Source organism: Lissotriton vulgaris, chromosome 2_1 (assembly GCF_964263255.1).
Source record: "Lissotriton vulgaris chromosome 2_1, aLisVul1.2, whole genome shotgun sequence".
Classification (NCBI taxonomy): domain Eukaryota; kingdom Metazoa; phylum Chordata; class Amphibia; order Caudata; family Salamandridae; genus Lissotriton; species Lissotriton vulgaris.
Window position 1 is genome coordinate 838,154,228 of NC_141687.1, and position 12,023 is coordinate 838,166,250.

The window sequence follows — 12,023 nt, forward strand, 5'->3', positions numbered from 1 at the left end:
TCTTCCTTTTTATTACATGGTCATGCCCGGCTTTGCAATGCTGCTGAAGGGGTGTATTTCACCACTGTCAGTGGAGTGTTGGGCTACACTGTAGACCTGGATCCCAATCTCACCCTCCTCCATATAGTCCCTGGAATGGACACTAACAGATACAGGCCTGCCTTGATGCACAAAGGCTTTTTGGTTGCGGAGTAGGAGATTGCTAGAGAGAGGAGAAGCAATAAAAATTGTAACACTTAATAACTGGGATGGGGTGGTCTGCTGCAATGTGCTGGAGATACCGATCTATAAGGTTTGTGGATGCCTGCACAAACACACTAGACTCTGGGGATATTAGGGGAGCAAAGGGGTATAAGTCTAGGGCCACCAAGAATTAACAGCAGAACTAGGGGCACATTGATGAAATGACGCAAGACACTAGGCATGCATGCTGGGAGCAACGGTGTGGTTATTTAATTTGGTTATCACTTAGCTTTACACAGTGATTATTGCAAAAAGCATGCTCGCTGTTATGCGGTTTGAGATCTAAAAAAAAATGTGATGCTGTATGTTTCGTCGTGTCAAAAAACGCTAATAAACTTGTTTAATACAGAAAGGCTTTACTGAAGCTGACCTATGGGATGTCGGAAATGGCACAGGCATATCAGAAATAGGATTACAGACAATAGTAGGTCAGAGGGTGCAATAACATGCCGAGTGTCATTAAAATGTACAGTCAAAAAAAATTGAGAACAGTCAATTAACAGCCTGGGGTTTAATCACACGGTTCAGGATCAGCTTCTAGACTTCCAACAGCCCCCCACCAACATTCTGAAACCACACAGGCCACCAAGCCACAAATACTAACATTAACACAAGAAGAGAGTAATATAATAGACACTGTGAGCATGAAAACAAGATTAACATAAACCTATGGAGGTTATTTATTGTAATCCATAATAATGCAGTTGAAATCTCACAACCCCTCACAAGTGAGTGGATACCATGCCAACGTGAGGTGAAAATAAACTCCATAGCACCATACTCTTTATAAGTAATGAGGGATGACAGTGCACCAACTGGGAGGTACCTAGAAGAGAGGCCCATGTACTTCTTGAAAATAGAAGCCAGTTCCTAACTTTGTTGGGCCGCCTTCCGATAACTGGTCGGAGGAGAAAACAAATTACATTGAGACAAGTCCACCTCCAGTCTTTACCTTAACATTATCAGACTTCAGCTCAGACTCCGTGTATAGCCCTTTCATGAAGTCCGTCACCCGGATCACCTGAAATGAAAGGTCAGAGGTAAGTTACAAGCCAAAGAAATTGTACAGTACAAATTTTTCAGATAAACCCACATCACCATCCCAAAGTTCTTTTGGGACAGATTGGAGGTCCAACACTACCTGAAACAGAGCAGCTTGAGCACAATGCACAAAAGCAGAAGAGTCTTCACTTTCTGTTGACTACAGAATAGTACTGTTAAAAGGACACTTTGTCAATATTCCTTTCACCCTCACTTTCTATAATGGAGAGGTCTGTGGCCAGTAATGCACAGTAATCATCTAGCAATACATCTTCCGAACCCTGTCTGTACTATATCAGGTACCTGAATTATATAAAAATGCATCTTCATATGATATATGCCCACGCCCACTGAGGAGAGGTGTGGTGCAGCGACCAGGGCAGCTGCCTTCGGAGCACAGGGTTCACGGTTCGATCCCCAGCTCCGGGGCAGCTCAGCTCAGCACCATATGACTCTGGGCAATAGCTCACTTAATTTCCACGACGGCCCCAGCGCCTTGAGACCCATAAGGGTGAATAGTTTGCACTTTACAAATACGGATTTTTACATTTACGTCTAACCTGGAATAACTTCAGTGGGTCTACGGCAGATGAGAGAAACCCAAAGCGAATTGACACCTACCCATGTTTGAGAAATTCAGAGAATTAATTGTAATATCCCAAAACTGTTCTGACAAAAAAACAGTATTAATTATTGAAATACTTGTCAATGGGGATTTGAGAGTTCTTGAGGAAAAAGAAATAGATTTTCAGCCTGTTCTGTTCCATTCCTGGACAACACAAAATAAGCTTTGGAAACAATAGTAAGAAATGATGGACGTTCTCCACTCTAATATGTCCTTCAATCAAAACCAAATAGAGAAATTTAATATCACATTTTCCTAAACTCAATCCTCAAAACCAAAGAAGTCATTGTCCTCAATTTAAAAAAAAATAAGATAACAAAACTTCCTGGGCACAAATGCCATATAATTCAGCTTAATATGTATTTCCCACACAGTACTGATGTTCAATCTGCACACAACCGGTCTGGCCATACATTTATCCTATGTTTCAGTTTGCCATTGGTGTCCCTCATAAGTATGTGCTCCCAGAATTTCCCATCATTGTGTTCACCAGAATTCTGACAATTCCGCTCACATATTTCAGTATGGCAAGTTCGTGCTCTTTTAATTCAACCACTCAGTTGATGGAGGTATACTGTGCTCAGTTCTCACCATTTCAGCAGAACATCAATACCCACACAAAAACAGAATAGTTAAGGAGATTTCTGTCAAGATAGAGCCTTCGCCACACTAGGCATGGTAGGCATGGAAAATTAAGTGTCTTGTTCTAGGTTAAGCAGATTTTCACTTTTAGGGCTTTAGGGACTGGACTTATTGGCAAGAAAGAGACTTTGCTCTCTAGGACTAGATGGTCTGATTGTAGATGCTAGGGTACAGAGAAGTTCACCTCAAGTGACAAGGTGGCTCAGAGGTTCCGTGATGGTTAGAGACTTCACCCCTTGGGGTTAGGCATATCTAGGATTTGATGCTAGATGACAAAAAAAGTCCTCTCTGCGGCAGGATGGTTCAGGGGTTACCTTCTGGGTTTATGATATTGTCCAACATTAGAGAAACATGCTTACGGGTAGACATTCAAATCTAAAACCCAGCATATCATATCACTATTTGGGACTGGTTTAGCGACTCATGTGAAATGTGTTAATTATTTTAGGCACACTATCAGCAGACAGGCATCCCCATGGCACAGAATACCTCCCACACTTGATTATCATAGTAGAGTTCACTGGTTGAGTTTATTTGACTTGATACTCACTGTAGGAAGCTGGCTCTAAATATGATATTTCCATTAGGTGGTAATACTGTGCACAGAGTCCAGGGGTTCCCCAAAAGTGTACAGAGCTCAATGTAAAACCCAAAGTGCTCGATTAGTGGTAGTGTGGGCGAGCAGATTTAGGCCAAACACAGAGGAGTTTGAGACATTTATTGCACAGTGATCAATAATGGACACACAGCTCAAGAAGGAGATCCAGACTAATTTTAGAAAAATATGCTTTGTACTTTATTTTAAGACGAAGATCTTCGCAATTAGGTAAGTACATTTCTAAATAAAAATAGTCTGAACTTTAAAAACTCGACACTAAAATATTTTCAGCACAGTTTAATGTTATTCTATGAGGAAAACAGGTTTGCAGTTAATCAGGTAAGTACACCCCTTACAGTTCCACTCTTAGGGACCAATGGTCAACAGTAGGCAAGGAGTAGGTAAGAACCAACACTGCACCACCAGCGGCACAGGGGCGGCAGGGTACAGAGGTCAAAATCGGAGTTTGGCCCAATGCGTTTCAATGGAGACTGGGGTTCTTGGAGCCACACTGCTTGCAAGTAAGTGACACAGTTGCAGGGGCTAAGCTTTTGGTGTTAGGACCAGTACTGGGGGTGGGGGGAGCAGGGGACAAAGCAGCACCAAACATACACCAGCAGCAACATGTGCAGCCAGGTGTAGGGTGCAAACACCGCCTCGGTCACCCAAAGCAATTCTAGGGAGTACCTTCTTTTTGGAAACAGGATGCAGGCGTGGAACTGGAGGGTCCAGATTGAACACCAGCGACAGCACGGGTAAACTGAAGTGCTAGGGGTCACAGGGGCACTGCTGGTCGAGCTCACCAAAGCCATGGGGCTACGGGTGCAGGGGTGCCTTTAAACATTCGGAAATCTTCTGGTTGCGGGGGTACCCTTCAGATTCACTCTGCAGTTGCTGTTGTGGGGTTCGGAGAGGTCAGGCAACGCTGGGGAGACTTCCCTGGGCAGGTGGCCCCTACTTGGACTAGGGACATGGGCCTCAGGTGCAGAGTGGGTACGAGTAGCGGATCCGCCTGGATCCAGAGTCTTTGTTGTTGGTTTCTTCTGGACAGGTACACTGTACACAGGAGATTGGAGTCTTTGTTAAAGGCAGCAGTCCTTCCAGGGGTTTCAGAGGTCACTGGCTGCAAGACAGGTCGCAGGTTCATCAAAGTTGGAGACAGGCTGGTAGGGCTGGGGCCAAGGCAGTAGTCTTCAGTCTTCTATGCAGGGCTCTCTTCTTTCTTCATAGGTTATCGCAGATCTGGTTTCTAGGTCTAGGGAGCCACCTAAATACTACATTAGGAGGAGTTATAGGGGAGTAGTAGGTAGGGCCAATGGGCACCTTCCCTGGGGTGACCACACCCTCTATTATGCAACCCTCTTGTAGGAAGGGGCATAGACCTAGCCCAGATTGGAGTTGTCTACCCATCTTCAAGATGGCAAGGACTGAAAGTTGTGCTTTACCTCGCCTCGCCCACCTTAGAGGTGGGGTTGGCAGAGGTGGGCACACTCTCTGTTCATTTGAGTTTTTGCTGCCTGTATTCCCTCCCAAAGTGGGGATGTAAACTGGGGGCTGGCATCTGATGCTAGCAGCAGAGGCTGGGAGTTGCATTACAAAGGCAGCAGGTCTTTGTAGCCTCCGTCTTCGAGCACTAGCCCATCCTGGCAGGGGAGGTGTGACACCTCTGCCCTGGATGTGTATTGTTTCTGGTCCCACAGAGCATGCGCCCTCTACCCAGGGGTCCCAAAACATGTCTGGTGGTGGCTGGCTGCCTACAGCTGATCTGAGACCACACCAGGGTGGGTAGGTTTTCAGGGGGCCCCTCTGAGGGGACCTCTGGGTACATGGTACAAAATATCCCACACAGTGTGGATTTATTGAAAGGAGTAGTTTGGTACAAAACACTCCTGTGTTCAGTGAAGTCATCTTAGTGATGTGGAACTCGAGTTGTCGAGTTTCCAGCCCATGTACTCTCTATGGCTTCCCTGGCACTTACAATATTAAGGAATGGGCACCAATATTGTAGGGGCATATCTGCTCCTGTAAATATGCCCTCACCTGTGGTATAGTGCACCCTTTTATAGCGCCAGTCCGACGAGGAGCAGGACCCATATGATGAAGCATGACACCTAGCTTGCTGGGTGTGTGAGGGTTCTAGTTCCCAAGAGGGGTTTCCCCCACCTCCCCTTCCCCCTCTTGGTCTCCCTATACACTATCACACACATCCATCGCAGCCTTTCGGGGAACTTTGTGCCTAATTTGCTTAGGTATAGTGCACCCTGCCTTATGGCTGTGAGGCCCGCTAAAGGGGTGACTTAGCTATGGCTTCAGGCAATGCTGGTTGGCATGGCACCCAAGCAGGGTACCATGTAGACTTTGTTGTTTTCTCCGTCAAGCTGCAAGGGCAGTGGCATGGTCCCAGTCAGGTGGGTCCTGAGAGACCCTCTTCAGCTCCCAGGCAACAGGTACCATTTACTGGGGATTTAAAGGGGTTAGAAGTACCTTTTGGGGCTTCATAACCATGCAAATGAGACCCTTTCTCACACCCACTGATGGGTTGTGTGACAAGTCTGGTTCACTGTGCTCTCGGTCAGTCTAGCACCATTACCAGGGTTCTGTTCACTCATGAGGTATAAGAGATACGGTTCGAGTTTGTTGAATATACACTTACAATATGGTCTAAGGGGGTGAGATGTTACAGTGAACAACAAATGATATTTTTGCCCACTCTCCAAAGCGCAAAATTCAGGCATTAATACTGGTTAATAAAAAAAAATGGGAATGAATAAAGCCAAGAACGAAGATACTTTCATCTTACCTTCCAGACAGAACCGAAGTCTTATAAAACCTTTCCCCAGATGTTTGTAGTTTGGACCTTTTGATTGTCTATGCTTTACTTGTTTTCCACATGTGGAATGCTAATATTGAACATCTGAACCAGCATTACAACCAGCATGAAGTCAAGATTTTTTTGGCCTACTAAATTGTCAAATTTAGGCAAATAAAAACTTCCCTCTTTCATTTTGCTAAGATTTCTCCACCTAAGGACTTTTAGGCAGCCTGTTGATAAAGGATTTAAACATGATCCTACAACACTTAAAGAGGTCCGAGCTCTGAAATCTCAACTGTGTTTTAGAACAGAGTCAATAACTTAAAGAAAAACAATAAAAGGATGAATGTTATGCCTCAAATTGAACTATGTTTTCAGGATAAGTGGATTTGTTTGTATTTTAGCCATCATGTGACCATTGTTTCCATTATGATAGCTTAAACTACTGATTATGCCCAGCTGCCCAGCCCCAGTAGCAGCAGTTGCTCAAACACCACTGCCCAGCTAGCCCACCTAAGTGAAATGAATGAAGTTGCTTTGCAGTGCTAACACAAAGGACCTTCCAGCCAGAATATCAAAAGCCAACCCAAAGCAACCTTTCCTTCCTTGGCCTGACAGGATCATTGAATATGACTCCATGACTCGCTCTCCCTCCCCACCAAAGTAGCCCAATAGGGGCTCACTCTGATGACCCCAACCTTCCCTAAACCGATGATTAAACGGAGACCTCTTAGATAGCCCAAAGAAAACCATCTTCTGATCTAATTGGGTCCCTAAGATGTCTGAATGAGAATCAGTGGCTCAAAGGAACCTTTGTCCCACCCTGCCTCCAGCTGGCCCTTTGGCACCTACTCATTCAGCTGAAAAACATGCTCTGGAATCTCAGAAGTCCCAGTGGGAGTTTCTTTTAGCATAATAATACTACCTCAACCAGCACCAGGAAATGCATTCAGTCTGTTCAACAGAGTCATTACACTTCCCTCTCCCCTAGGTTAAAGATACCCTTCTATGCTACACCTCTTGTGCCTACACACTGGAAAGAGACTCCCTTTCACTCTCTGTCTTCACTGCTCAAACTCAAGGAAGCTTAGCTAGTACTCCATAAGCAACATGGGATCTTCCTCGGCTGGTCCTACGAGACTCCCTCAGCTAGCCCTATAGGCATCCACACCAAATGGCCAGCTAAATAGAGCCTACCACTCAGACGGCTCTCTTCTCAGCCTGCACTTTGGGACACGCCCTCGAGCTAACTGAAGTGGATATTAGTTGGAAGAAGTAGACCCCCATAAAGAGCCATTCTTCAGCCAGTTTATGATCCATCCGAGAACATAGCCAAAGGTCCGTGTCAGGACTCTTTCATGAGGACCACTCTATGGATGGAAAGGGACTAATTTTACTCGCCAATCGTTAGCATTAGGTTTAATGTGGGCTAGCTTAATTCAGAACAGCCGGGTGATGTGCTCTGCACTGAACAATAAGCATATGTGGAACTTCTAGCGTCCATAATTTAACCCTGGGCAAAGCGACTTCATTTTATAATCTGAATAAGAGAAAAAGACACATTTTTGCTTTATCTGTTAACGCTATTTGTGTAACAAACTAGAACTGGTGTAGACTTTGGAAAAACAATTAGCTTCTAGATTAGCATTATTCACACACACACACACACACAACAGGATGCCCCAGGGCACAAAAAGTGCAAAGCACATATACATCGCGGTGAAAATCTTCAGGCCTCCGGGTCATTGGGAGGGCGGACTCCGGCTTTGTTTGACTGCAGAATAAACACTGTAACACAGCAACATGGCAACAAGACCAAAAGGAAAGAAGAGGAGGGTTTACGCCTTTCATTTCGCAATCCTGAACAACCCTTCCTGGAAATTACCTTCAGGGGCCGTATAATGATGGTCCGAGCTGGCTCAGTGTAGAGTAGGGTGTTAAGCGCCTTCAGTGTGTAAAGTGAACTCATTTAACTCGATATTTCTCAGTTAGGGTTCGATTTTCATACAGCACATCTCTGAAACAGTAGCAGGGGGTGCGTCTTTATGTTTTTGAGCTGCGTTGTCTAAAATAATGAACTAACTCCGAGGAATATCGTTTTAAACGAATTTACTTAACACACTGCAGGTGGATAAAAACAACTTGCTCTGCCCTCCATGAAACAGCCTCTGGTACTGGCTGTGGTACGGTGGTTCATCTTTTCTCTAATTCACAGCCCCTGCAACACTGTACACACTATGTGCGCACCTGGGCACTTTAGTATTACAGAAGAGGCCGCAGGTGCTTGCGCAGCTCCTTCTGTAATACAGATGGCACTGGTGCTACAAGTGCTCCAGCGCTATCTCAAGAGTGTGTTCTCTCATTTGCATGGGGGCATGGCAACATGCAAATTAGGGGATCTCTTTACCTCTGCACTCGCGCCATATTATGGGCGTGAGCGCAAAGGCACAGAATCAAAGAAACAAAAAGGTGGGGCCCTGTCAGTGCGCCCTGTGATGGCAGACCTCTAGAGGGTGTTAAGGGGTCCCCATTGACACCCCCCCAAGATAACTCCTTGGAGGTTGGTGCAGTGACTCACTGCACCTGCCTGCAAAGGGCTCTCTAACTCCTCTTTAAAGTGGGCAGGTGGATTGCTGCCTGCACAGTAAAACATGGACAGGCTTTGAAGTAGCCACTCCGTATTTCACTTGAATGTGCTGCCCCAAGGGCAGCACAAGTTTGCAGATGCCCTGGGGGCAGCACATTCACTTTAATTGGGCGCACTTTCCCGGTTTGCTCAGGTGTACCTGTTTAAAGGGGGTAGTGGCACAAACAGGAAAAATTAGGCCCATCGGTAATAGGACCCCTGGTGGTTTTCAACTGAAGACTCCACCTGCCACAAGCATGCTCGGTCTCCAGGTGAAATATCGGGGATATGCAGACCTGTCCTACTTAAGGCTCTATCGGCAGGGGATACTGACAAGTGGCAGCAACACAGATGAGCTTGTAGAATGCTATGGCAGCATGATGGGCATCACATGTAATGCAGACAAACTCACAGAATGAGCTGGATATGTGAATGCTTCACAGGATGGCCTAGAAATGTAGGCGAGCACACAGAGAGGGAACATGCAGTGCATGCATGAGAAAGTTTACATATATCAGGGGTAACAAGCGCTTTATAAATGCAAACCTTTTCCCTCTTCTACTCCTTCGATATCCTTCTGAATCCAAATAACTGACTAACCTATCCACCACTCAAATTACTTTCATATTTCGCTATACTAATTCAACACTAATCCTTTATGGGACCCCGAGTAGTGAGCTACACACCGAAAAAGCGCTTAGACGCATCAATAGGGGTAGTAAGGGCTATATAAATGTAATTACAATACAATGCTATACTATCCTATCACCCTGGCAATGCTCGCTGGAACCTTTAGTAGTATGGTCGCAATATGCCTAAGCATCATGAGCAGGAATACAGGATATCCTTGGAGCATGTATGACCCATAACGATGCTACTCGCATTATGGATAAGCTCAGAGAACAAGCAGGCTCCCAGAATGACGGAGCAGCATTGGTGAGTTAGTAGATTATTCAAGCAAGGCCAGGAATTAGCTCATAAAATATATATTAAGAGTATGGGTGAACCTTGAAGATGCAATAACAAACGTCAAGTGATCCTCAAATAAAACACAAGCAAAGAAAGATATGTTTTCTTTGTGCCATTTCTCAGAGTAGTTACCCAGAACCTTGCTCGCTGTGGAGCAGAGGGTGTCTACAGAATTGTCTGCAGATATAGTTCGCATGAAGGTAGATATAGGCATAAGTGTACTTTACAAAGAATATGTGGTCTCAATCCCATGATCCACTGGTATGTCTTTTTTTTTTTAACACTATTTAGCATTTAGTTACAGCAGCGCACTGGGACCAGAAAAATTCGTACATGCAGGTAAAATATACATCTCCCATGATACAGTCAACAATGCTGTAACTTCGTATGTTGCCCCGAAGTGCGTTCCTCGACTCCCCCACATCACTAATGCATTAGTCATTTCAATCACATGTTTAACATAAGCGTTGTACACACTCATGGCTTGGGCACGTATCAACTGTAGCAACGAAAATAGAATAAGATCGAAGAGGTGAGTAGCGGCATGTGCCGTGTGACAACTCAGCCCACACCGGTAGGCACTATACCATGGTCGGCCTGTGTGGGGGGTTTGTTGTTGAGCCTGAAGGTATGCCCTGAAGGGTCCCCAGACATCTTTGGGCCTGGAAGTGGGGGAGGGGAGGGGGGGGGGGTGGTTGTTGCGTAAATATCACTCTTTGTAGAGCAAGATGCCATGCACTTCAGCGATCCTTTTACTGAGGGCGTTCCCCTGCCACCCCAGTGGATTGCTACTTCCCTTTTGGCCCGGAGTAAACTAATAGCAATAAACATGCGGGTTGCCTGCGGGAACTGTGTAACATATCCCAGCAATGCAATCTCAGGTAATGGAGTCATTGGTACCTTGATCATGTCACTCACCATCCCATGAACGGCCACCCAATATGAGTGTACGTTCAGACAGATCCAAGCAAGATGAGCAAAATCGGCATTCGGAGAGTGGCATCTGGTGGAATTATGTGGTCTGGTAGGGTCTATTCTATGGAGTTAAGTGAATTAAATTGTGTCGGCTGTTGAGGGAGACCTTTTTTGTGACCGCACAGCAGGCATCCCATTGTTCGTCTGAGATCGGACCACCCAAGTCATCCTGCCATGCTTTGCGTATTTTGTCATCATTGACCGGCATGGCAGCCACGCAGAACCTATAGAGCTGGGACATTATGTGTACTCCTCTCTCGCTGCCAATCACCATAGTATGCGGGAGGAAGGAAGGGGGTTCCAGAGGGTAGTCTGGGAAGGTTCGCCCGCAGGGCAGAGTGAATTAGCAGAAGGACGAATCGGTCCATGAACGAGGCGTCAGAAAAGAGAGAATCATCATCAGGGTCAAATACATGCCCATTTGGGAATAGGTCGCCCATCCACTGGTATGTCTTGATTGGTACATTCGGTTGTTGTTTCTGGTACAATGATAGAGATTAGTTGTGTGGTTTTCCAGAGTCCCTGAGAATAGGAAGATTTTGATTGATAGTTTCATGTTGATAATGGATGGGTCTTTGTCCTTACGGTAATATAAGTCTCCTAATTAATAGGTCAATTTTGATCTGCACCAAGTCCCAAGTGGATGTAACAATGAAACTAGGGTGATATGCATCAAGCTTTTGAATCGGCCAGCTTGCGACAGCAAAAAAGCATTTTGGTATGAATCAAACCCAATCTGCAGTAGCATGTTACTGAATCACAATTTTGCTTTGCGACCAAATATTGATTTAGTATTTGGAAGGGACCACCCTTCCAACTATCGAAGCCAAATGGTATGAATTAATGTTTTGTGACCAAATTCCGGTTGCAAAACATTAATAATTTACTGACTACATGGGTGGAGTGGTAATGCATTTGCAAATGGGAAAGGGTGTCCTGGGGACCCCTTCCGCTTTTTAATGTAAAAAAAACATTTATTAGGAGGCAGTGGTCCACAATGACACTGCATTTTCTCAAACAAAGAAAAAGAAAAAAAACTTTTTCTTTTTAAACTCATTCCGTTTTTTAGGTCGAGCCTGGGCAGCGCCTGCGCTGCTCTGCGAGCCATCCTGTATTGGAGTGTATAATTGAAGCCACTCCCCACTCTCCGCCCATATTTGTCACTGGCTTGTGTCATTGTCCTTCGTGAATGCTGGCTTCTGATTCGCTATTAGGCTTGTTAGTCCCTCCTTAGTACCGCCTTGTCTTTATTTGTAACCTTCCATAAGGACAGGCCCTTTTACTTTGGTTGTTACACTGTACATCTTCTGTAGTCTGTAAGCACTATTTTCTTTAATGGCTTTCTATTACTGCAGGAGGGTCTCTTGTGCGCAGCTGTGACCACTGCCTTGTTTATTTAACTCACAGCAAATGAGCAGCTCTTCAGGGGCCATGGGAGACAGAAGGGGGCAACTCAGTGATGCCTTAGCATTTGGAATGGAATAGGTCTCGC

General features: G+C 45.3%; 1 protein-coding gene across 5 annotated transcripts in view; it reads right to left on the reverse strand.

Moving 5' to 3' along the window:
* Window positions 1–12,023, reverse strand: part of IFT54 (intraflagellar transport 54) — a 372,547-nt gene that overhangs the window by 313,438 nt on the left and 47,086 nt on the right. For all 5 annotated transcript variants that reach the window (XM_086956264.1, XM_086956262.1, XM_086956261.1 and 2 more), the window contains exon 2: window positions 1,196–1,264. In XM_086956264.1, the coding sequence (XP_086812390.1) occupies window positions 1,196–1,264 (69 nt within the window). The remainder of the gene's footprint in view (window positions 1–1,195; window positions 1,265–12,023) is intronic.